This window comes from Sander lucioperca, chromosome 10, assembly GCF_008315115.2.
Source record: "Sander lucioperca isolate FBNREF2018 chromosome 10, SLUC_FBN_1.2, whole genome shotgun sequence".
Lineage (NCBI taxonomy): Eukaryota > Metazoa > Chordata > Actinopteri > Perciformes > Percidae > Sander > Sander lucioperca.
This window is the reverse complement of record NC_050182.1, coordinates 9,560,537-9,588,159: the sequence shown is the minus strand read 5'-3', so window position 1 is coordinate 9,588,159 and position 27,623 is coordinate 9,560,537. Positions and strand designations below refer to the sequence as shown.

At 40.4% G+C, this 27,623-nt stretch overlaps 1 protein-coding gene across 1 annotated transcript in view; it reads left to right on the top strand.

The window, feature by feature from the left end:
• sh3bp5b (SH3-domain binding protein 5b (BTK-associated)) overlaps positions 1-27,623 on the top strand; it is a 43,790-nt gene that overhangs the window by 1,488 nt on the left and 14,679 nt on the right. Inside the window, exon 3 of the mRNA XM_031298518.2 lies at positions 8,207-8,335. Coding sequence (XP_031154378.2) covers positions 8,207-8,335 — 129 coding nt within the window. The remainder of the gene's footprint in view (positions 1-8,206; positions 8,336-27,623) is intronic.

Sequence of the window (27,623 nt, the reverse complement as noted above, 5' to 3'; positions counted from 1 at the left end):
CCACAATTATAGTAAAACAAACACACACACACACACAGCCGTGTGCATTGACCGTTAATGCGGGTTATCTGTGTGATTGAGCTGTGTGTTTGTTACCGATTTGATTGATAGAGCATGTAACCGAGCACATGGAACCACTGTCAGCAGATATGCTGCTCTGACAGTGTTGACTGACAGCCTGTCAGAAATTGTTGTTTTCAAGGTGTCGCGGTGTGCAGATACAGCAGTTTTTCTGAGTTACAGCTGGACCTTTGCTCTGTCTCCAGGCCAAGCTGTTTGTGAAAGTTCACATTATGATCAGTGTCAGCAGGTTTAAACATCCGAAGAGTTGGCCTCTATCTAGTCTTGCGAGTCACAGTGAAATATTGTCTTACAGTAAACTAATTTGGCCATTTAAAGCAATTTTACTGACGGCTGTATATTCAGAAGCAACTTGACACAGTTACTTGGGCCATCAAGTTCAGTTTAACGTGACTGGTCTTTGACTCCCATTCCCAAAGTCTGATGGCCTACTTTAATGCAGGTCAGCAGTCTTGTGTGAAGCTTTATAGAGGTGAAAGTCCAAAGTCGTGTCATGCTCCACAGTTTTGAGAACTGTGCGTGGTGTCAATCAAGCATCTGAGTGGTGCAAGTGAACAGACTTCATTAGTTTATGTATAGTCCTGCATTGTCAGACCTTCCTCCACAACTCTGTAGAGGAGGGTCTGACTAGTCCACACAGCATTCCAGGATGGGTGAAAAAAATACTCTGGTTAATTGGTATTTCTTTAAACCAATCACAATTGTCATGGGCGGCGCTAAGCGCCGGACAGGGCAACGGCGCCTCTGCAAAATAGCCTCGGGAAGGAACCTGTTTTGGTGGAACGTGTGTACGTTCAAAGGTTGTTTAAGTCATGCAACAGAAAACTCAGATTGGACAGATTAAAATTCCTATGCAAAGAAAGCGGAAGGTAACGGACATCCGGCCGAAAAGAGTGACAACTGGCAGAATTTCCGGCGGCACCGTAGCAATCCCGGAAGCGGAACGTCATGGATATAGTCTAGTTTATGTCTGTACAGGGTTTTGTTCTCAGTGATATATTATGTATTACAAGGTGAGAAAGTGATTGTCACTCTGACAAAATGGATTTTAGTTGACTCGAGACCTTCGACATCTTTTTCATAATCTGGTTCCATCGTGTGGTTCCTCCAAAAATTTGCTCTAATACTACTTCCATATCTAACAACAAAGGTTGTCGCGAACCCAGAACTTTAAACTTTGATACAATAATAGTGTAAAAAAAACAATACTCGATACCTCTTTTGATGCGCGGCAACAATAAAAATAAAAGTCCTAGGCACTCAAACTAGGATGGTTTTGTTGTTTTGATTAATTCAGTTCAATTTTATTGATAGGGTCAAATCATATCAGAAGTTATCTCAGGACACTTTATAGATAGAGTAGGTCTAGACCACACTCTATAATTTACAGAGACCAAATCTCCCAAAAGCATTTGCACAGGGAGAAAATTTCACTACACCAACCCATTTTTAATAGTGAATTGTTGTGAATTGTTTTTCCTACCTTGTAGGCTGACACATTCTATATGATAATATTGTTTTTATTATTATTTCAGTTTTTTCTCTAATGGGGCTTCACTTGTTCTGTTGCTGGAGAGAATTGGATTCGGACCGTTGGTTGGTTTTCGAGTACAGAGTCTCACCAATCTTTATCTCCTTAGTTGTGTTTTTTTGTGATCCATTAGGTCAGTTTAACCTCTTTCTATTCCTGTAGATACCCGGCCAAGTGCCTGATGCATGCAACACTGTGTCGATTGTTAAACCTTGACCGATTTTTACAGTTCTGGTCTTTCTTTATGGCTTCACAAGCTCCAAAATCAAGTCAAGTTGTTTTTATGTCCCCAACAAAGACGGCTGCTGTTCAGGACTGTGACCATCTACTGTCAGATGGGGGACAAGCTATCAAACGGTCACGGCACAGTCCAACCAAGCGTCACCCACCTGATGTTTTCTAGGACTTTTACAGATGACAGATTCAGTGTTAAGGATCTGGACAAGATAACTAAGAACTAATATATAAAGGACGTCAAACAACAACACCAAGAAATGCTCCTGAAAAAAAGGTCTTGGTTCTGCACCTAAAGGATTTGTTTCTAAATCTAAATAAACATCGGGAACAAATCGACAAAAACAATTCTTAGAAATGGAAATCAACTGCATTTCTGTTCTTCAAAGCTGAAACGATTAGATTTTTTATTGATGGACAGAAAATTACCCGACAACAACATTTTGGTAGTTGATGAATTGTTTGAGTCATTTTCTTGACGCACAAAGGCCAAAAAAAAATCACTTGTTCCAGCTTGTTAAATGTGAACATTTTCCAGTTTTTTGGGCCTTCTTTATGAATGAACTGAATATCTCTGGATTTAAGACTTGAGCGGTTTTAGTGTCTTGATTAAGGACGACGCTGGTAACCCCGGGGCCTTGAACCCAGATGTTCCTGTTAAGGTCTAGTGTCTCTGTTTGCTTATCAGCTACCCACATAAACATACAAAGAGCTTACAACAAAGATCGTTCATATTTCCTCTTTTTCCACTCTGACAGCGCTCGCTGTAGTTTAGTTCACAGATTGAAATTACCAGCAGCAGCATTAGTGTGAGATCATCATATGATTTGAACCCAAAGAGGCTTTTGTTTTGAAGCATTCATACTGCTGATCAGAGGAGATGAGGGAGAGTAAAAATGAACAGATAATAATATTAATAATCAGAACTTCAGTGATGTGAAGATGCAGATGCACTTTAATAGCAGTGAAGTGCAAATTTAGCGTATAATCCCAAGTTCTAGACATAACACCTCAGTGCACTAATGTGTTGACAAGGTGAAGTGCGTCACAGTGTGAGCGTCTGTGGCCTTAGTGGGAGGACAGAGACTCTGCACTGCAGTCTGCATCCACATCAGTATAACCACAGACAGTGAGATACAGAGAGGGGGAGAGGACAAAGATATGTCTGTTATAATTCATTTATATAAGAAATCCTTCTCATAATTGTTGGCTGTGTAGCTTTATAACCTGTGTTACATTTCACGTGTTATTTACAGTGCAGTCTGTCAGTATCTGGACAGTTTTGTGTCTGGATTAAAATGAAAGAATGACGTTGAGATCAAACTGCCTACTTTCAGCTAAAATGTATGGGCGTTTCCATCCACATTCGGCAAACTGTGTGGAAACTGTGACCTTTTCTTTTTTATAGACAGTCACCAAGGGTAAAAAGGGTCATGATTCTTTCCTTCCCTTAAAGTGAAAGTCACTGCAGAGCCAAAATAACTTTACCGTTTGTCTTTTGTGTCATCAAGTTAAATGCAAAACATTCACTTGTTCCAGCTTCTGATTCGGATGATTCTCAAGTGAGAGGATTCTATCATTGTAACCCTAACCCTTTGGACAAAACAAAGTCAGGGAAAATGCAATTCTTTGAAAGCCGGACAAAGGAACTTGAGGACAATTTTTTATTATTAAGTCCAATGGAAGCTCTGTAGATGTGGCTGATGAAAAATCCAGCAGTCTTTATTTAGTTTTTTTTCTCGTCTTGATAGGCTCTAGGTTGCAGCCTGTTGTTGCCCTGATGAAAGACTAATTTGATTTGCCAGTAAGTGGGTTTTGGCAGAGGTCTCCAGTACGATGAATAAGGATGAGCTTTCTTTTGGGGACTTTGGCATCAAGTGTCATGAGTTTCCTTTTTTAGCCTAGTCTTTAAAGTTCAACAAATGAATTCAGAAACGGTGTTTTTGATATGTTGAAATTGAATTCAGCCTTTGATCCAAATCCAAAGTGGATTACCAAATGCCTGACAAATTCAATCGTTTTCATGCACAAGTCACAGTAATTTCACCTTCAGCATCAGAGATGATTTATTTACAGGGAGAGAAACAAACATGTTACTTAATGCTCTTCTAAGAAGCTATGAATCTACTTATTGTCTCTAAAATAATAACGCCCAGATTTCTGACGTTAAAGAATGTCTTGGTTATGATGCATACTTGCCTGACCATGACCATTTTGTTTCATAATCATATTGTACATGGAATATTGTTTGGACTGAATGTAATTCATTGATTACTTTATATGTTTGTGTTGTTGTATGTACTAATTAACTAACTAGACACCCATAGTTGATCCAATAATCCTAATTCTGGGTTAATCATTAATATGTATGTAAATCCAGTGAATATTCAGTCAAAGCTTTAGTCCGTAACTTTTTGATATTAATGAACGTCCGTTACATTCCAGCCATTGCCAAATGAGTTGCTACAAAGCTAATTAAGACTATCAGCTCCACACAACTCTCTCTGTGTTTCTCAGTATGGCTATGTTCAGAAGATTGTGTCGTCCGGTGACTTTCCCACGCAGAAACTCGAGTGAAGATAATTACCTCTTCTGAAGAGTCCGTCATGTTTTTTTAATCCTCCGTGTCCTCCTTGGCTACTAGCAACTGCGCGGAGGAAGAGGGGGGGTCACGTAAGGCTTGTATCATGTGGACGCGCCAACAGTTTTGTTGTCATTACGGCAGAAACTACGCACTATAGCTTTAAAATATTACAGACCCACTATCTGGCATCGATCATAAGTTGCAGTACATCTTATTTACTTGATGGAAATGTGTCTCCAGTCCATTGGTGACCACATACATTATTTGTACACATGAAAACGCCGTACCTGTTCTCCAAACACATTGCAGTTTCTCTTCACTTTCTCTTCACTCTGTTTATAATGAGATCCCCCGTCGCTAGCCTCAGAGGGTTTCTCGGTTTTGAGTTTTAAAGTTCACCAAAAGGTAACAGCTGTCTGTCAGACGCATCTGAGGCCCATACAATTTCCAGTGAACATGGAACAATATGTGAACATCTTGTGTTGGGGTGAATATAAAATACAGCAGCACAGAAGCCGAGTCTTTTCATTTTCTCCTCCTGCTGCATTATTTAAAAATGTTTCTTCTCACCAAGACTTTTCTGTATTTAGCGGCTGCTCCGCTGCTCCTCTGTCACAGAACAGAAGACTGTTTTGGCGGCTACAGGAGAGAAATACCTTGCGTTCTCGCTGGACAATACTGGTGACTTTTCTACAGAAAGTCGCCAGATTTGTCGCTAGTTGGCAACACTGCTCGCGAGTCATGTGACCAAATCGCAGCCTTTGCGATTAGGAAATCGCGTTTTAACATATCGCGATATTATCGCAAATACAATTAATCGTTCAGCCCTAACAGAAACCACTGTTGTGCCTGCTTGTCTCAGAGGAAGTGTAACGGCAACAGCACCGCGAGCGCTTTCCCTCGCCTCTCCATTAATATCATATCACAGCAAACGCAACAAACAAATGCGTGTCTGTCTGTCTGTGTCGGAGCTCCGCTCTCTGTCAATATGCAGAGAGGACAGGCAAGCGTGTGCTTACGTGCTCAGACGCTTTTGGAACTGAAATTTGGCACTGAAAGATAAATAACTTTTCGATTTTGACAACGTAGTTAAGGCGGCAGGCTGGTGTTGCTAAGGCGGCCGCCTTAGCTGCAAAGTGCAGCGGGAAACCCTGGTAACATTACATGTGACCAACCTACAAACTTGCAGAACTCTTATCATCTATAAAAGAGATCAAAAGCATCATAGTAATGATGAGAGGGCTTGAAGTTGTGTTATTGTATGATATTTTAACCACAGTTTGACATGTTTCGAGAATAGAGACAAACTTTATACTTGCGTCCCTTGCATTAGTATGTCAGATCACTGAAGGTTTTGTGGCATTTTTGGCCTTTTATTTGATAGGACAGCTCAGCCGAGAGGAGAGAGAGGCGGAATGAACGCAGCAAAGGGCTGCAGGTCGGAAATTGAACCTGCAGCCACTGCGGCAAGGACTGAGCCCCCGTACATGGGCGCACGCTCCACCAGCCGAGCCCAGGTTTCGTCCCTTTATCTGCAATTTGCGAGCAACAGTCATTTGTAAAACATGTCGTGCCGTCATTTTTGATTTGCAACTTTTTGTAAATGGGCCCCATTCTGACTGTTTGGTTTGTTGGTTTGTTGCTTTGTGGTTATTTTTCTGGGGCTGTTTTTTATTGATGTGACTGTTCAGCTAGTTAGCTACGTATAAAGATGACATCCCCATTATGAATCCTGCTTACAAAGCTCTGACTTCTCAATTGTTTCTCCACGTAAGGAAACGTCCATCAGTGATCGCACCCCCAGACCTTTTTGAAACACCAAATCCTGTACATCTGTGTACTGAATCAAAGGACTTAACCCAGGCTGGTGAAACACCATCAGTGCTTTAATTTATAGCTTTGTGGTATATGAGTCTATGAAAACAGTGGGAATATGTGTTTTCTTTGATCTGACCCATGTAGGGAAAACTGACCTTGTTAGATTGGTTTGCTTTTATCTAAAGTAGCCTAGTTTGAGTCATGGCCAGGGCTTTTATAATCTTCCAAGCCACAAGGTTAGAGATTTTATTAGTAGGAATTACATCTTGTCTTTTTTATGACATGTCAACAACTACCTCCTGAAACCTATGACCCAAAAAGTTTAAATGTCTGAAACTCCTCCCCAGTTTGGAGTCCTGAAGAAGCCTCTTGGACGAGAATCATCAAAGCATCTAAATGGAACGCATATTGAATTGCCATTGACATAGTACTTCTTGATCTCCTACTACAGTGTATGTGCCAGATCCGAGCACCTTCATAGACTCTATTAACCTATCAAACCTGGTCATATGGGGCTGTTTCCTCAGGGTGATTGAAATTAATTACTGCAGTTTTGTGGCTTCTATGTTAGTTAGTAGTTATTTGATGCCACTTAAGTGTTATTGGATTATTCTCAACTTGACAGTTGCATCACATGCAATTTTTTTTTTGTTGCAAATTTCCAGATTGTTGCAAGGATCCTAGTTGCAGTTGCAAGGATGTCACATAATTATTCCTTGCCCTGCTCTCTGTCTTCTCAAGCCTTTCACATATTGAGAGACTGTTGGAGGACAAGTTTGTTTAGCTTCTAAGAAAAGAAAACCACACTAACTGAAGGGTACGTTTCGGGGAGCGAGCTTGTTTTTTAACATAAGGCCCTTGACTTAAGCCTGCTTCTGCCAAAACATCATTACATCTAATGTTACTTGTATAATTGGCCCTGCTAAAGGAAGTGGGGAATTAAAGAGAGAATCCCTGCAGGGACCCGTGAAGTTTCTGACTTGTTTTTGTTCTTTGCCCTTTTATGCCAATTAGACAACCACGATGCAATTTCTGAGCTGAATGCCTGTCAGTCTCAGAAACTCACCATGTAGTACCAATGAACGAACAAAGCTCTCCAAGATTGAACAAACTGTTTGTTCTTACCAGCTGACAAATTATATCGGGCATTGATTTTTCACCGGCGGGTGTCTTTCAGTGTTATGACACAGGAAAACTGTCGGCTTTATCTGGCACGTAGAGTGAATACTTTGCCCAGATTAGATTAAGTTTGATGGTTGGTAGCAAATGTTTCTCATCCATTATTTAGACCTTAGTTTTATCTTTGAGCTCTGGGGTTTTAGGGGCAAGAGTTCTTAGAAGCTGTGACTCGTACTATGAGGCAGCAATAGAGCAACCTTTCATCACATTTCAGCAACTTTCATTCCCTTTATGATCCAACCGTACAAGGTGCTAGTAAGAGGAAGGCCAAGAGCAACAACACCCTGTCAAGAGATGTAATTCAGAGGTGCAATGTGTAATAAAACAAGAAACCTGTTTACAGGCTGGGTAAAAGTTGGAGAAGCATCTCATTTCATCCAACACTGAGCTCTGTTGATGTAGCATCGACCATCTTCTTATATAAAACCCTTTCACGTTACTGCTTCCTTTTAACTCAATGAAACTCTAATATGATTTTTCACTAAATGGGTTTTTGGCAAAGGTCTAAAGTCGCCTTATTGTGTTGGTGCATACCTTGGGTAAATAACAGTATTCACTGTTTGGGTTTAGGCTAAAAAAAAGCCATCAAATCCCTGCATAAAGGAAGTGCAGTGGGTGTGATGAGCTACAGATTACCTGACCAGTTGATCTGCATGATCAGAGGTTGTCAAAGTTCAGTTTACATTCAAAGAGTTATGTTGGTATCCTTTTCTTTTTTTGCAGATTCTCCATGTTTGTTTGTGACTTGAATTACTGAAGCTTCTCTCTCTCTCTGTCAGGACGCGAGGCAAAAGTTCCGTTCGGTTCTGGTTGAGGCCACGGTGAAGCTGGACGAACTTGTGAAGAAGATCGGCAAGGCTGTGGAGGAGTCCAAGCCTTACTGGGAGGCCCGTAGGTTGGCCAGACAGGTCAGTCAACAGTGCATGGAGGGAGGGTGGGAGGGGTGTTGGAAACATTCAGAACCTTTTTTTACGTCTTTTGGGGAAAGTCTAAGTCAGGCCTTGAGTAGAGTCGGACCAAATTATACTCTATAATCTAATCGGGTTGGCTAAAGTCTTGTCTTGGGTCTGTGTGTCAACATATCTAATACCTGAGTGGATCTTAATGGATCCAAGTAGGTCTATAAAATGTTATTTGGTCTATGATATGTTGTTTGGTCTATAAAATGTCATACAATAGTAACAAATGTCCATCCCAGTTTCTCAAAGTCCAAAGTGATGCCTTTAAATGTCTTGCTTTGTCTGTTCAAATCCCAAAGAGATTCAGTTGAACATGATATAAAACCGATCAAAGCAGGACATCTCCATAGTTGAGAGGCGGTAAACAGCATTTTGTGACATTTTTGCATGAAAAATGATCAAAATAGTTGGCGATTCACTAAACGATTAGTCGACTAATCGTTGAAGCTCTAGAGACCAAGGCCTCTCATACACAGGCCTACTTTTTACATATTCAGAGTGTTTAGCTGTGCATAGCCTGGTTGTTGTGTCATTTACTATTTGTTTTACCAGGTCAAAAGCTTAGACTCGATTAATTACAAAAGGTCCAGACCTTATTGTGTGTTCGAGTATGTATAGTTTTCCCTGCAAGGGTTTTGCATGGTTTGATCTTCACTTCTCTAAAAAGTCCATCTCATTAATTGCCCTTCTGTTTTCTTCATTTGTCTAGCTTTTAGATGTTGCTTGTTGAGGAGAAGGGATCATTTTGATCAGTAAAATGCATAATTTGGACACAGCTTAAAATTGGTGACAAAGGGGAAACTACACCATCATTTCAGACCACGATCTCAGTTCCCTTTTCAGCCTCAACACTTGGTGTTTGTGTTTGTGTGTGTGTGTTTGTGTGTGTGAGAGTGAGTGTGTGTGTGTGTGTGTGTGTTTGTGCGTGCGGTGTAAATAAAGGAGGAAGCAGCCACCTGCACATTTCGATAAGCGCCCAAACAGCTCTGAGAGCTCTGTCAGGAAGCGCAGGGATCAACTGAAACTCTAAAAGGCTTTATTATGCAGTTTTCTTGCCTAAACGCCTTCTGATGTGGCTCATGTAGGAAGGTTATCGTGGTATCCAGGTTTTTAACGAGGACATAAATAATTGCTACAAATATGGGGGGTAATTTTCCGCAGCGTGCTGAAATACAGGCAATGGTGAAAGAGTTCCTGTGAAGTGACGCTGCAATCGGACTTCCCCTTTCTCCGCTTTATGTCCTTTTTGAACACATTCAAACTAAGATGTCACTGCCACTATTATTATGACTTAGGGATCACATAGAAATGTATGAGCAGAGATTAAGCACATTTGTAGCCTAAAATACAAAATTCTTGGAACAGTCAGACTTGTAAAGATTGAAATATACGGTGGTTTTTACTTTAAAGCTATAGTGCGTAGTTGTCTCCCCCATGAGGAATGCATCCACATGATACACACCTTTCGGGATCGCACCCCCCCCGCCCCTTGTAGTTTTGTCTTTAGAATCTGGGGTTCCAATGGAGATTTGAAGCACCAACCTTGTTAGCATTAGTTATTTAGTTTGAGGCACCGAGGCCATCAGACAGTCCATTAATTCATCCCTCTTTCATTCATGTCAAACCTTTCATGCAAGAAATGCTGCTTTGCAAACGAAGACCTCAATGAAAGAAACCGATGATGTCAATGTTTGTTTGTAAAAGCAAAGTAAAAAAGAATTGTCCGCTGTAGTGGTGTTGTACCGAGCCTCTCGGTTGCGATGGTCGTCGGGGGACTGAGATGAGGATGAACAGCATGTGATGGTTGTAGTTACTTCTGTCAGCTCACCTGCTGGCCTGATTTATTTCTACGCAAGTCCTAGACAGGGTTCATACGTTTTTAAAAAACCTGGAAAAGTTATGGAATTTAAAAAATGCAAATTCCAGGCCTGAAAAGGTTTTGGAAACATAAAAAGACCCAGAAAAGTTTTGGAAAAGTCATGGAATTTTAATTAAATTTTTTTAACACAGCATAATAATATGTGATTAATAAATGTATTTCACGTCGTCTTAACCTCAACGTTCTATTCGGGGCGCGATATTACGAATCCCACTATGAACCACATACATTGTCATTCATTTTCTTGTTAAACCTCTAAGGGGAAAACTTTAACATAGATTTTTATTCTTATTGTATAATGTCGACTGACATTTTCAGGAAATCATAGTCATGGAAATTTGCCGAAAAGTATTGGTTATAATGCGTATGAACCCTGCTAGATTGAGAATGTTGCATGGAGTTGGTTGCAGCCCTCAGACAGCAGAAACACCGTATTCATTATAGGTGGTTTTTTTTCAGAAAGGTCATTTATTGTGGGAAGTGCAGAGATATGTAAAGGTGTTAAAGCCAATGCTTTCCTCCATTTTTTTTTTAAATCACCACCATTTTTACCCACTCGCACTCTTCTGCTCTAAGGGAAACCAAATTGTTCATGAACACAGTTTGCACTTTGAAGTCAGCTACACTTCAACATCCTTTAGTGCACGACCACAAAGACTAATATAGCTCGACCTCGTTCTGACAAAAATAAACAGTTAAAGTTTAGAAAAGATTTTAACTCGTCTACTCGTGCAGATAAGCCACTTTTGCTCTCTTTGCCAAGTTAGAGAGACGGTCCTATAACTTAAACAAACAACACAGGGAAAGAAAAAAAAAAATTATTTTTATTTATTTATTTAGGATCCCCATTAGTTGTTATCGAAGTAATAACTATTCTTCCTGGGGTCCACACAAAAGACAAAACAAGACAATCAACGTTGCATTCATACTTCCATATTATCAATACAATAAATAAATACTACATAATTAATATTTCCACATTATCAATAAAATATAGTTCTACTGATAGGTTCACATTTCCTTCTCAACAAACGTTTGACACAAGTAACCAATGGACACGTTCGTACTTTGGTAAACAACACAACATTAATCCACATTCACATCCCCACTATCATATGCAGTTTGAGATTATTTCTTTTTGACTAATTGCTAATTTTAATCCCTTTTTTAAAAAAACTGATCTCACTTGTTATTTGTGTTAAATGCAGTGGTAATATGTCCCAGTTTGACATTGCCCTATACATTACAGTTTTCCTTATGGCATTAGTTTTAGGTAAAGATACTGTGAAGCATCTCCATAAAGGCTTGCCTAGTTTCGTGATAGTGCCTGTCGTGTGTGTGTGTGTTAGCTGTGAGAATAAGTGCGTAGGTTTCCTAGAGACACAGCTTTTTCTTATATACTAGACCAGGCTACATGTCAGTCTTTCTTCCACCGTCATCCATAACAGCCTTGCGTGCACCCCTTCAACACTGCTCCTCATTGTGCAGAGAAGAGCAAGACGGGCAGCTCGGTTTTGTGCAAGCTGGATCTTTTTAATTTCTTGTTTAGAAGCTCTAGACCAGATTACTGGACAGTAATTGAGGTGTGATAAAACAAGCCACTGTATTACTTGTTTACTTGTCTTTCCATCCAAATAATAAGCACACCTTCTGATGATTGAAATGCCTCTGCTCATTTTGGCGACCGTATTATTAATATGAGTGTTCCGTCGAGTGTGACACCAAACAGCTTTGCCTCTTTTACCTGCTGAATAACTGTCCCTTGAAGAGAGATGCACAGCTGTGGGTCAGTCCTTACTGTATGTTTGGAGCATAATATTAGACTCTTGGTTTTTGATGTATTAAGTTTCAGTCTGTTTTCAGACACCCATTCTCAGACCAGCATCAACTCTTTCTGCAACATGCTGTTAAGTACCTTGGTGTTTTCTGCAGATGCATACATTGCTGTGTCATCAGCATACTTTGATTCATAGTCCAAAACTATTTTGTTTCCGACTTGACCTGATGAGTTTGGGCCAAGTCCAATCCTACTTTCCCTTATTGTTTTTTGCCACAATGCAATGTAATTAAACATCCTCCAACAAGATGTATTCTGGTAGACATGGATGCCACATTTCTACTGTTTACCTTGCAATTGTCACACCAAAGATTGATAATTGCCATGAAAACCTCACCAACGGTGTCCATTGTGTTGTTTTACCGCAGTAATGTTTTGGGTCTGAACTGGGCTGCTGTTGCCACGTACAGTCGTGAGCAGCCAGATGAAGGACGGGTTTGTTGTGTCCGGGCATTAAAAAACAGAAAATGGAAAATTGGAGCTCATCTCCTCCTCACATTACTGCAATATGCACCCGACTGTTTCAAGACTCTATTAAAGCAGAGTCATTATCTCTTCTAAGTCTAAAGACTGCTGGCGTAGTTGATAATTCATGGAAATTTACTTGGCAAAGAAAGTATCCGATACTCCATAAGGATAACCACAGCAGAAATAAAGTACTATTACACCCTTTGTCACATTGTACAGCACAATGTCTGCTAATGTTTCTACCTGAACATGTACTTTTAGTCAAAGCATCTTGTTCAAGGACTCTTTGCTCATTTATCTCCCACATTCAAGTTTTCTCAGCAGGTCTGACGTTTGAAACCAGTGACTTTGAAATCGCAGCCAGTGTCTCTATCCTCATCATAGCTGAATCCACTGGCCTATATAAACATTACCCATCTGGTGTATTTCTCTGTGCTTGCTCTCCAAATGCCCCTCGGGGTAGATTTAGCCTTTGTCATGGTTTATATCAACACAGAGGGAAAACCGTCGGTTTTGGAAAGCCGGCGTTGTTCTGCTCTGAAATCTTTTTATCGCTCGTCTCCCTCTGTCTATACCCCCATACTCACTTTCTTTGTCTTTCCCTCTCTCTGATGGCTACAGACAGCAGTGGAGTTTTTATCAGATCTCTGCAGTAATTCTCTGCACTAGTCAAGAACCCGATAATTTAAAGCCAAGTCTTTGCTAACAGTAAGTCTGGAAAGGAACGATGAGATTTGTTTTTGGCTCATAGTTCCACATAGGGTTACAGCTATTGTTTATTTAAAAAAAAAACATTGATTATTTTTTTCGATTCATCATTTAGACTTCAAATGTATTGTGTTGACAAAAGTCCAAATCCCAAAGACATCCAATTTAAAATGATAGAAAAAAAAAAATCACAATACAGTTTTTTTTATCAATTTTATTCTTGGGTCTGCTATCGATATGAGACAATATAATATGTCAGTTTACACACAGCGCGTTACATTTGTGCCAACTAGGGCTGGGTACCAAATTCGATACCGAATTGCCTCCTTAGTATCAAGTATCAAAAAATGCCTCATCATTCAATACCTAATTAATTAATAATGCTGGTGATTGGCTGTCTAACGTAACACGACGTAGAGGCAGCCAGGAAAAACTCTACGTTACATCGTTCAGGAACCGTTATCAAAGTTACAGTATTGGTATTGGTACCTGTATTGAAATTATTTGAATGATACCCAGCCCTAATACCAACTCACAAAAAGCTAATAAAATATGATAGCAAGGTACTTTTGTAGACGTAACCCGTCTTTAATACTGCAGTTTTTAGATCTAATTTAGAGTACAGAGCAGTGTCTTTTAGAGCAGATGGAAAGTGGACTCTACTTTCTTCATGTTGGCACCAAATTCCTATCAGGGGATTTAGTATCTGTCCATCTTGTCCTGTTTTCCTTGTCATTCATTTCCAAGCTATTTCTAAATGAGCCGCTGCCCCTTCAGGGGATTCAGATCTTTAACTGATCTCCCTGCAGCACTGTAGACATTGGTAAGGAATACTTTTGGTTGTTTTTCTCAACAGATGGTGAAAAAGGCTGTTGAATTAGGAGCTGAAGTAAAAACCGTTGCTTGTTGGAGGCGGTGGGTGTTTAATGTTTGCAATAAAGCTGTTATCAGCTTTTGAGAATCTTTTAAATGGCCACTGACGCAATTGGCAGAATTCACACTAAAATGTCTTTTGCGTTAATGATTTGCCAGTGAAATATTTCTGAAATTTAAAGAACCACTGAGTCTCTTTGCCAGTGTGTTTGTACATGTTTGGCTTTTGTTTAGATTGAAGTTTAAATGTAATTGGTGTTTTGATTTGATCTAGCTTTTTATTGACTGTTGGATCTGTTCAGGGTGGAGGGAAGGAAGTCTTGGCTTTTTTCCTTTTGTGTCGTTTTCTTTTGCGTATCTCCTCCTTTCTGTCTATTTTTGTCCTTTCCTTGATTCCGCCCTGTCTTCTTTCGTTAAGAGTACATTTAGGCTGTATTTTCTTTCTTTTTTCTCCTCTTTCTTTCTTTCTTTCTTTCTTTCCCTTTTCACTGTCTCGTTTTCCTTGATTTTTACTTTTCTTTATTTCTTCCTGCAGCATTTCCTTTGTTTTTTTCCCCCCCTCATCTGTTTGGAACCCTTTCTTCCTGCCTTAATCTTTTATATTTCATAAAATATTCTATTATGTATACATTTGTTCTTCCTTCATTTCTTTCCTTGGCTCTTTATAACCTTCCTTCTCCCACTCTTAATTTTTTGCTTGCTTTCCTCCACTTATTCATTTTTCGATCTCTGTTCAGTTTTGTCCTCCATCATCACAGTATGCACCCAGTATTTAGCTTGACTCACTGTTGTTTGCCCTCTCAGAAAAGCCTTCTCTTTCTCCCCATGCTCCCTCCATCGCTCTCCCACTCAGTTTGATAAGAAACACATTATTTACGGGTGGAGATAAGCAGCAGGCAGCGCCCAGGGAGCGGTGGCAGCGGTGGGTGGCGACTCTGTTCAACCTTGACTCCAGATAGAAGATAAAATACAGACCTATAACTCTTGACAGCATGAGATAATCTACATTAGCATATCGGGCATCCTGCTGGCCGCAGTAATTCATAAGTGAGTCATGATGCACGAGCACAATAAGGGTTTCCCTGTTTGGCTTCCCTAGGGGCTTAAAAAATCAATTAAAAGTTTGTGAATTTGAAAACAAAATAAGGCTTTTTATTGCCTTTTAAAAGTATTTACTTCTTTAAAAATCACTAGACGAGTACTGTGTACTGTACAAGTACTGTGTCAATTTCCTTTCCCCCGGTTTCATAATTCGCTTAATGGTCCATCCAATCATCGCCATCCGCATTATTTGGGATCAGGTCGCTGGTTAGATATAGTCCCTCCACCTAGTCCTGGGTCTTCCCCGAGGCCTCCTCCCAGCTGGATGTGCCTGGAACACCTCCCTAGGGAGGCGCCCAGGGGGCATCCTTACCAGATGCCCAAACCACCTCAACTGGCTACTTTCGACGCAAAGGAGCAGCGGCTCCACTCCGAGTTACTCACGAATGACTGAGCTTCTCACCCTATCTCTAAGGGAGACGCCAGCCACCCTCCTGAGGAAACCCATTTCGGCCGCTTGTACCCTGGATCTCGTTCTTTCGGTCATGACCCAGACTTCGTGACCAAAGGTGAGGGTAGGAACCAAAATTGACCGGTAGATCGAGAGCTTTGCCTTCTGGCTCAGCTCTCTTTCATCACAACAGTGCGATAAAGTGAATGTAGTACCGCCCCCGCTGCGCCAATTCTATAGCCAATCTCCTGCTCCGTTGTCCCCCACTTAATGGTGACTCTTTGAAATTGATTTTGGTCTTGTGTGCATAACTGCTTGTGAGAATTTGTGAGCAGATAGGACTCAACTTTTTTTTTTCTTCTTCAAGGACACTTTGGGTTGACTCAAAAGTAGCATGAATCATACTCGTGACCTTCCTGTAAGGGAAGTGTCTCTAACACATTAAAAATAAATAGCTTTAAGCTCTTTTCCTCTTTGACCTCCCTGGTGAAGGTTTGTCAGCTGTTCCAAAAAAAAAAAAAAAAAAAAAGAAGAGATGCACTTACTGATGACCTGAGCATGTGTCGAGGAAGTGGGTAAGGATGACGAGGCTGAAAAGTTTGTGGAGTGATGGTCGCTAGAGCGCACGTCGCTTGAAAGACGCACGTTTTTTAAGTGCTGACTCCTGTGGGACGGAGCGGGGCTGCCGTATCTGAAGTTTAACCTGTTTTTTCAAACGTAATGAAATATGCATCAGACTCACTCTTCATTCCACCTCACCTCCCAACGCTCAAGGCTGGGCAGATGGAAATAAGGCAGTCAGGATACGTGTTTGTTTTCGTGTTTGCATCTTTCTGCTAATGCAGTAGGTTAGGAAATCAAATTCTTCATTCAGTGTTTTCAATCACAGTTTTGTAGCGTGTTTAAAAAGCCACAAACATTTGAAGACTCACCTTGAATCCAGTTTGTGAAAGTGAATTCTTCGGTTATTCATAGGTAGTCCCTTTTTCAAAATCTATAATATTTTGGAGCTGAATCACTTGTCCTTGCTGGTTATTCTACTGTATAAGTATAAGATTCAGACAACTGCGCATACTCTGAATACTTCTTGTTTATTATTATGATGGAGCATTAAAGCGAAAGTGGATGACTCATTCCCTCTTCATCCAATGTGCCAGCTGCAGAAGCTTAAACCAGCAGCCCACTCAGCTGGCAGCACCACACTGTGTCTGTAGCTGATGACTGCTGAGAAGGAGTTTGAGTATGTTTTTAAAAAGACAGATTGAGTTAATGCACATGATTTGGATGGAGGATGAAGCAAGCGTGGAGTAACTTTGCAGATGGGAGGATGATTCGTAAGAGATTTATTGTGATGCGACTGATGCAGTGATGCAAAACAAGTCTGGTTCACAAGAGGCAGAAGACAAATGCAAGCAAATAAGGTCTATGTCTACACCAAGATAACTTGACCCAATAAACATTGGGACCTTGGTACATGTCTACTGCCTTCATGTATCCTCTCATCTTAAATGGTATCCAGAGGTCATTAAAATAATCTGAAATAAGGCTGGGCCATATGGTCAGATCATTTAATATCTCGATAATACCACCTTTTTTAAGATCAAGTACAAGTACTTGCATTTGGGTACTTGCCAATATTGAGTACCGATACGAGTACGTAATAATCCTTCTGGGGTCCGAGGGTGTTTTCAGACACACAGATGACTTTGGCCTTCTCTGATATTGTTGTCAATTAGAACAAAGCAGTATTTTTAAAGTACCATGCCTTTTTCTATTCAAAGCTCAGTGCCTGGGGCCTGACATTTCCTCGGGCTAGTGTCAATAAAATAAATCATAAATCCTGATATTAAAATACTGAGTGAAGTTTAGAAAGAATGAAGAACGCAAAGTCCGATGACGTCATCATTCACGTGCATATTAAGTACCCGTGTGGATTTACTGATCCAGCGGAGAGGATGGTTTGTTTACGCCAGCAGCTAAGTTCACAAGATTTTGTCCAGATTTAAAGACATGGCAAACTATAACAGTTATAACAGTTAGACTACACACCAAGAGCTTTCGTTTTAGTCTGTTTGTGAAAAAAATCACTATTGCAGACAGAGCAGATTGAAATATCGCTTTCTTCACGTTTATGCCCGTTGAGCTGATGAGAGACATTGGGCATGATTCCTATCAAGTTCCGTCTTCCCCTCGAGGTTATAAAAGCCGAAATGTGCCCAAACTCTCGCCTTCAATGAGGTTGGAGCGTTCTCTTAATACATCCATGGGATGGAGCAGGTTGAATAATTCTTTCTGTGAGGTTTGCCATTGTTTGCGCCGGCTAAACTACTTCTGCTGCACTTGTTCTTCTTTTGATTATGACAAGAGTGCCCAGGTGTCAGTGTGAATTTGGCGCAGTGCCCTCTATGGGAATGGCGAGCTAAACTCATTTCAGGACAATAGTATACACACCATTTTAAAAAAATAAAAATAAAAAAATGAATCGATTTTGAATCTGTAGTGCTTGAATCGCGATACAAATGTGAATACATTTTTTTGCACACCCCTACTGCTTGACGGAGAAGTTATTGTCACGTTGCTATGAGGTGGTATTGGGTGTGATAGTATCGGAGTAATTTTATGACAAGTATGAGAACATGCGCACAGCATTGGACCGATACCTGATATTGGCATCGGTATCGGTGCATCCCTAATTAAGAACTTCAGTGCAAAATGAACATTACGTGCAAGAATAACGACGTAAAGCGGCATCCAAATTACGTTAATATTGCCGTAACACAGTTCAGCCGCTAGTTGTTTGACATTGCGATAGAAACGACAAAGAAAAATGTAAACAATTTGACTATATATATATATATATATATCTATATCTCTATCTGTGTTGAAAGTCTCAATACAGCTGGAATAGAAAGCTGCGAGTACAGAGATGAAGGATGGAATGAGAAAGCTATGCTTCACTTAATGGATGTGATTGTTTTGGTTCTATGTCAGTAGTGAAACCTGTGTAGTCTCCCATCCTCTCCCATTAGACATACGGGACTGTGGGTGAGTGGAGGGGTGAGGTTGAGGGGCAGGGTGCTAAGCTGATGAGGAAATGGGGTGAGGTTTAGGCGTGGCAGTATGCAGGGCTGGGCCAACAAAATCAATCCTCCTTCTTTCTCTTACTTGTAGTCCTATTCTTCATGCCTTTTTTTCTCTGTCAAGCTGTTTTCCTTCCTTTCCCTTTCTCTGTTTATCTCCCTCCCTCCCTCCCTGCTTTTGGCAGGCAGTGCACGTCACATTAGCCACAGCGAATGCTGCTGATGGATGCAGTGAAATGGATGGGGGGATTTGGAGGTTTAGGAGAGAGAGAGGCAGGGGAAGCTGCTCTAAGGTCAAAGCAATCTGGCTTGGCTTTGACCACCCGGATGCTGTTTGTGTGTTTTGTTGTGTTGTATTGCGATGCCACTGGCTTGTCAGTTGTTGCATAAAAGCCCCGGAAGGCACATCAGCTCTCACAGTGTTTTGCGGTTGGGTGTGGGTTTTCTTTTTGTACTTCTGACTATGACTCAGAAAGAACATTCAATGGTGTGTGTAATAATGTGTGCTTGTGTGTGTGTGTGTGTGTGTGTGCATTGGTCATGCTTGCAAAGAAAGAGATTTTTTTTTTTCTTCATTTTCTTGGCTTGTATTTAGAGTTTACATAACCATTTATGTGTTAAGTGAATTTTAAAGCTCTTCATCCTTCAAGGTCTTCACAAATGGATGTTACTATGCAGGACTCAAGCTGATATGTACTGTATGTGTATGTATTAGGGGTGTAAATGACAAGTTTTATCACGATACAATATTATATTGATTCTTTGGACACCGATACAATATTTGCCGATATCACAAACTCTGCCACAATATGATTTTGATTCAATTCAGGGGCCTGCGATCGATATGAGACGATATCATATGCCCATTTAACACAATCGGTTCCATTTATTTCAACCCCTCGAAAAGCAACTAAAATAGGATTTGACAATTTTAGTTATTTAAGTGGGAATTTTCAAAATAAAGGCTAAAGATTAAAGAATATGAAATGTTTTGATATTTTCATTGAATCAATGCAGATCAGATCAATGTATTGTTACACCCCTAGTCTGTCTGCCTGCCTGCCTGCCTGTCTGTCTCTTTCTTTCTTTCTTATTTGTTCTGTTTCATACTCGTCTTATATACATGTTCTTTGTAATATGTAATGTTTGCATGATTAAAATTTATAAAGGCCATAAACCGAAAAGTTGTTCTGTGTCCTACGAGTGTTGCTGGATTTTTTACCTCTCTCCAAAACCGGCAAATTCGACATTCACACCCACTTCACGCCGTGATTGGTCAACTGTGTGCAGCTGTGAAAGAAGCCAGGGTTTGAACTTCTCTCTCTAGCTCTCTTTTTTTTCATTCTTGACACAACTATTTCTGTCACTTCTGATGTGAAGAAACGAGTGCAACTCTATGACTGTATTTCAAGAGAGGCTGTCTGAAAATATGTGCACTTATCCCCATACTTAAGACGGTTATTGCGTTCCGACCCTCTATATGAAATGCCAGCTTTTTGCTCAGCCTTCCAAACATGGCTGTTTGGACCAGCTATAAACACTTGCCTTCTGATGCCCTCAGACAACTTCATCGTACAAACTAGTTCTGTTCTAGCATAAACCAACCCTCGCGGCTGGTTCACACATACAGACACAAAGTAATTGTCCCTATCTTTGAGTAGTTGAATTCACAAACAATCCCTGTGTAAGAGCTGCACATTTCAATTGTACTTTCAGGTGTTAAAATATTAAAATCAGATTTGTTTGTTAAACACATGTACAAGTAGACTACACCATATTTTTTTTCCTCTGAACTCAGCAGTCCTATTTGTAAGCCTCGAAATATTTGGGTTAATTTCCCTATTAAAGACCGTGAAGCAGGGCGCCTGGTTAGCTCACCTGGTAGAGTGGGGCGCCCATATGCAGAGGCTCAGTCCTCGACGCTGCGGCTCAGGGTTCAAGTCCGACCTGCGGCCATTTGCTGCATGTCTTCCCCCTCTCTCTCTCCCCCCTTTCCTGTCTACAGCTGTCCTGTCTATTAAAGGCTAAAATGCCCCAAAAATGTTCTTAAAAAAAGACCGTGAAGCAGAGGCGGAGGCCCTGCTGTTGAAGTCATGTATGATTCGTTCAACCCTGAAGCTCGCTCACATATCTAGGCCAGTCACAGTTAGTTCACCTCTCTCCTAGATAAACGACAAGGCTGTGGTTAGTGGGGCATGCTGGGAGAGAAAGCACGCTGTGTTCGCAGCGCTAGCATGGCCTTCAGCTGCCATCCGTTGTAGACGTTATTGTCCCAGATCGTGCTTCCTCTTTAAAATTAATTGCCGGATTTGGTCGAGGAGCTGAGATAAAAAAATCTCATTTCCTGGAGCATTGGCCAAATAAGGTCACTTTGAATACAGATACCGTCTCCTCCAAACCTTTCTGCTTCTCTTGTGTTAGCCTAATTGTGGCAGACAAACAGACAAACCTACATCAGCCTGTATTGATACCTCTGAGCATTCCAGTTACCGCTCATCATGAATGTAACAACGGGTATCCAAGCCGTTCCTTCCCGAATGAATGAAGGAGAAACGTGTACATGGCAGCGTATTATTTAGTTACACTCTTTTGAAGTCTGAGCCTGTCTTGTTATCGTCATGGGGATGATATGAAGGTTAATGGAAAGTATTTTATGATCTAAAAGCCCATTTCCCCAGAACGTCTTTCTTTGACAGCTCTGACTGATGAGGACACGTCGAACTGTCCTCCCATCTGTCTTCCTCTCTCTTCTGGGGTTTGACCGATAATAAAAGGTTTTGAAAGCCATTATGAGTCTTTGACTGTAGTCACAGATGCTATATATTCATTTTTAATAGCTATATAGCTTATATTCTTTTTAACGTACAGTACTTGCTGCTGTATGCCTTTTCATGTAAAGCACTTTTTTATTGCTCAGTACTAGCAGGTAACCTCAGTTGAGGCAAAGGAAGAGCACAGGTTGGATTGGTGCATTGCATATCTTTTTGCTTCCGCCCAGGTTAGTTTGGTTGTCTGTTTGTCAGCAGGATGATGGAAATACTACTGGCCCAATCTTCATAGAACTTGGTGGAAGGGTGTAGTATGGACCAAGGAAGAACCCATTAAGTTTTGGAGCGGATCTGAATCGCCCAAACCTTTTTTTCACTCTTGTTAACATTGTGAGATAGGGCATGGCCTAGAGCCCTTCTAGTTAATACATGTGCTGGACAGTAGTTTTTAGCCCACCTGGAGTACATACCGTATGTGTTGTTGACTCTCCAATGAAACACTCCAAACTGCTCAGGTTTGAAAGCAAACTAAGGCTCTCTTGAATAATTGAAGTGTCTGTAAAACCAAATTGCCTTTTCTCCCAGAGATGGAGAGGGAATCGCAGCTCAGTGTCTTAAGTTCTGCATTACTTACACATCGGCGCGTCTCTCAGGAGGACAGTCTCTCTGAAAATTTCATAGGCCGCATGCAGAGTGATTAAAATATGAAGCAGCTGAGCAAATGAGAGGAAGACAGAGAGAGCGGGGGGGATTATGCTGAGAACAGAGATGGAGAGAGGTGTAGAGTAAGAGAAGGAAATATTAAGCAAAAAGGGAAGAAGGGGAGAGAGATGTAAAAGAGGCAGGCAGAAATGTGGCAAGCAAAATAGATTAAGTGGGATACAGAAAGTGACAGATGAAGAGTGGAGAGAGAAACGGCACAGAGGAGAGAGAATGTGATGAAGGGAGAGCTGGTAGCAGGCGATTGAGATGGATGGAAGGAGATGGGTGGATAAAGATGGAAACGGAGGGGGAGAAAAGTTAAAGAGACTGGGTGAGAGATAAGAGGGCAGGAAGACACAAACTAATACAGAAATGTGCAGAAAAAAACTGTTTGATGGAGGGAAGACGGAGAGGAAGAAAACAAAAGAGAGTTTCTAGTCACGCTCGGTCAAACTGTGATGGAGCAATCACACTCTGTTTAAAAGCAGAACTGATCTGACACCTTTCTGGACTAAATTCAGAACAAAGAAGTAGCAGCGGCGCACGCTGTACACTTTGAAACCACACTCAGATTATAGCAACACCAAGGTTTAGAGAAATCGCTCTGCTCTCCTGTCAACATAGTTTAGTGTACTGGTTTAAGGGCTGTTTTTTAAAAATAATTTCCACTCCATCTGTCAAGGCATGTCTTAATGCTTCAGTGGGGCATATTTTAGACATTTGTGCGCTTCAAACTTTGTGGGAGTTTGGGGAGCTTGAGTTTCTTCCAATGTTTTAGTCTATTTAGTAAAAACTCCTCTTCATATTAACTCAGCTGTTTTAATGTGTGCTCCTTTCTGGCTGCCAATACTAAAAAAGAAATCTCTGTATGTTGGAGGAACAGTTATTTGTTGGCTGTCTAGTCTTTGTAGGTTTTAGTATGTCCCCAGCTAAAGCCAGCTCCATAAAGAAATGTTTTTTCCAGTTTGGTGTGGAAGAACTTGACTTGTCTGCACTGAGCCCAGACCTCAACCCCATCCAACACCTTTGGGAGCCCAAATGTGAGCCAGACCTGATCACCCAAAAATAGTTGGACCCAACTGATGTTCTTTTGTTTGAATAAGGGCAAATATCTGTTCAACAGCAGGTTCAGCATCTGGTGGAAAGACTGAAACCAGAAGGGTATAGGCTGTTATAGCAGCAGATTAATGAACATGCTTTTGGAGCTGGATCACATGTGTAATTTTGTATATAGTCTAACTGTTCAGCGATGAGAACATAGACTCCAAAATCATACTTGATTAAACTGTTGGCTGACAATGAGAAACTTAATTTTTTATTTCATTTTCTTACTTCATTTTCTTCATCTTTTATTTCATTGCGCTCGTCTCTCTCCCTCTTTTCATCCTCTCCTTCACTCTCTTCCTTCAAAGTGTCGGCTGAATGAGGACCGTATTGATGTTTTCTTGTCTGTGGCGGACATGTTGACACTGCAATGAAAAACTAGGACAAATAGAAGGGAAAACAAAAAGAGCTGAAGCTTTATTTTTATATTTAGTTGTTTGTTGTTGTGCGTTGTTTGTTCTGCAGTGTCTGAAAATGAGATATGCTTCGCTTCAAATGTGCTTTTATTTTGTGCATTTTGGTTTCACTTATGAAAGTACTCTAAAAAAAAAAACATGGACACACTTTTCGTTTTAAAGCTATAGTGCATAGTTTCTGTCGTCCCAATGAGGAATTCTAAGTAATGACAACACCACTGTTGTTGCATCCACATGACACAAGCCTTCTGTAATCACGCACACGGCCCAACCCCTCCTCCACGCAGTTAGTAACCAAGGAGGACGACAACAATTTCTAAACACAGCCATGCTGAGAAACACAGAGAGAGTTGTGTGGAGCTGATAGTCTTAATTAGCTTTGTATCAACTCATTTGGCAATGGCTTGAATGTAACGGACGTTCATTAATATCAAAAAGTTACACACTAAAGCTTTAAAAAGAATATGTAGTCCAAAAAACTGCATTGGTCACCAGTTAAATGTGTAGAGTTGATTAGTCTACAAGTTAGAGCTGGGCAATGTATCGATATTATATCGATATTGTGATATGAGACTAGATATCGTCTTAGATTTTGGATATCGTAATATCGTGATATGGCATAAGTGTTGTCTTTTCCTGGTTTTAAAGGCTGCATTACAGTAAAGTGATGTCATTTTCTGAACTTACCAGACTGTTCTAGCTGATCTATTATTTGGCTTTACCCACTTAGTCATTATATCCACATTACTGATGATTATTTATCAAAAATATCATTGTGTAGATATATAGTGAAAGCACCAATAGTCAACACTACAATATCGTTGCGGTATCGATATCGAGGTAATGTAAAACGTACCATATCATCTGATCCGATAGTGATCCGAGCTGACGATCTTCATGCAGTGACCCCTTTGTACTCGTCTTCTTCTTTCTTGGGTATTAATGAGTCGGCTTCAGCGCTGCCATTGTTAACTTTCTGAAAGTATTCAGGGGTTGCCTTTTAAAGCTCGCAGCTTTCTCTCTTTCTGTGTGCCATTTTGCGAATCGTTCTCATGAATTACTGCATTAATTGTGTTTTTTTTTCTTTTTTATTGGTCAAAAATATCGTGATATCTGATTGTCTCCATATTGCCCAGCCCTACCACAAGTATTTAATGAAGTCTGGTGAAGGATGGAATTTCAAACTAGAAAGTGTTTACTGGGAAGACGATAACCTAGATTTTCTTTCGAGGCAGACCAAGCGGAGCGTTTAGTACTGACAGAATGAGGGAGGCGGGGGGTGGGATGGATGAAGAGGGAGTGAGCACATGTAGGATGGTAGGATGGGACTCTCGTGGGCAACGTGACAAGAGAAGAATGGGAGGAGGTAGGGAAGGAAAACGAGACTAAAACTGTACAGCACACGTGGCCCTTTAGAGAGGTGACAAATAGAGCTGTTTTCAACGGGCGTCGAAGGCTTGCATTGTGACCCACAGGAAACCACACATTAGTCAAATGACATAGGAGCTAATTTTACTGGTTCCCAAATTTCCTACAATCTGGATCAATAAACAATATATATATATTATGTTATTTAGCAAAATGGGCTATATCATTGTATCATATAGTTTATTATTTCCTCTGTTTTAAGCTACAACCCACTCTATTTAGCTACATGGTGATGACATTGGCGTAGGTGTGTAGCAGCAGCCTGTGGGGTATGATACAGGTTGTTAGTATGATGGGATGCAGCTGGTAGCCACGGTGGCGACGTCGCTGCAGAAAGTATCTTTACTTTACATTTCAAATCAACATTAATACTAAGGTATAGATGAAGCTGATGGGAATTCATTTTTGGTGCTATCCTCTCAGGAACTGAGGAGTCAGGGGGTTAGAAAAGTCAATAGGATTTGTCCAACGTAGGCCATGAATGTGTGAAAAAGATGTCATGGCAATCTATCTAATTGTTGTTGACATTATTTTAGTCTGGGTAAAAGTGTTGGACTGGTTTATTTCTACTTCCATCAGTCGAACCTTCATTACGTTAGCTGAGATTGATGCTAACGTGACATGCTAGCAATAACGTGTATAATCAGTGCTTCCAGCTGCACAACACAACTGCAAAGCTGCAACTTAACACAGTGATCAAGCACGTTGTAGGCGATGAGTTGTTATGTTGCTCATGGACACTTTAAAAGGAGGACAGGGAGATGTTTTTTGATGTGTGTGTTAGGGCTACAAAGCAGGTCCTCCTTGGTTCCTCCAGAAAAAAGGAAATGCATTGCTTTCCGTTCCAAATCTTGCTGTTATAAAGGCTGATGTGATCAGGGCCGGGCAGAGAGGACAGTAACACAGACAACAGGAGACATTACTGTAGGGACACATGGTTCTCTATAGAATTCAGGCAGTGTGGAATACAAAGCCGGACACATGATGGCAACAAGGCAGAGATTATTCTGCGTCTTGCTGTGCTGGCATGTTGATGACCATCGGTAATAACATTACAGAGAGCATGTGGTGAGAGTGTCTGCAGACTAGACCGAGACAGCTGATAAAACACTGTGTACTAGAACTGCTTACAACGGACACGTTTTCCCAGATTTTCAGTGCGTTTTAAAGTTCATGTTGCATCGACTGCATCAGTGTAATGTAAATAAAACAATAATCAATACACATGCATAATAATTGAATCAGCTCAGGTAAAGCGCTTCCCACATACAGATCAGTTATCCAGTAAAAGTGTAAATAAACCATCTTTTTAAAAGATAGACAACACTTACACACTAATCTTCATTTTTTAATAAAAAGACAATATTGACCACACACTAATTTATCAGCCGTAGCCTCATTTATTCATCCTAGCGTTGATATTGATACTCCTTATATTAAGTCCCTAATTCCGTTTTTTTTCTTCATTTACCGTGATGGTTGATGTCATTTTCTAGGCCTGTCGCAATATGCAATAAATCAATTAATCGCATGATAAATAAAAATGAGCTCGATCATTTTTAAATGGAAATTATCGCGGCCGGAAAAATTTCCATTTTATTTATTGTTTTTGATTGTGTTTGGTTTTTGTTCCAGTGCATTTTTTGTTAACAGAGACTGAGAGTCCATTTTATTTATTGTTTTTTGTCCTACAGTTCCAGTGTTAAATATTCTTTAGAAATAAAAGTGTATAGATCTTTGAAAAGGTGTACCTGCATTATTATGCCATTTTCATTACATTAGATGAAAATGCTCTCAGAACGACAATGTTATCGTTTATCGCAATAATTTCTGGGACAATTTATCGTCCAGCAAAATTTGTTATCGTGACAGGCCTATCAATTTCCAATGATTTTTTTTTTGTCAAAATAGTCAAACTTGAGTAGTAAATACTATGAATATGTTGGGATAAAGTGATTAGATGTTTGATTTGGTGTCATTCACAAGTCTTTTTTTAGTACAACTCATGCACACATGTATACGTATACTCACTCCATTATTATTTGAATCTGTAGAAAGTTCCTGGTCGACTTTCTGTCTCTATATGGTCCCTGCTGAATCCCTATAGAGAGGAGAAGGAGACAGCAACACAGAAACAAACGGCAAAGTTTGTACAGTAACTCATAAATTGGGTCAGTGGATAAGATTTTAATATTCAGCTGCTTCCTACACTTCATACTTTTCTCACTGAGCCTGAAAATTTGTCTCTCTCTCTGCAGTTCTTTACAGTATGCGTTGGTTTTTTTATTTCCCCACTTCTTTGCTGAGCTCTTCCTGAGTCGAGCTGTTTTCCTCACAACCTCAGAAAACTTGTCAAACTCTCACATAGAGAAAGGGAGGTGAGCTGGGATTTACTGCAACACATCAGTGATGATTCATCACATTTACATTATGTTTTTAGAGAAGTTTGACATCCTGTATTCTATGTTACGCTTGCATACAC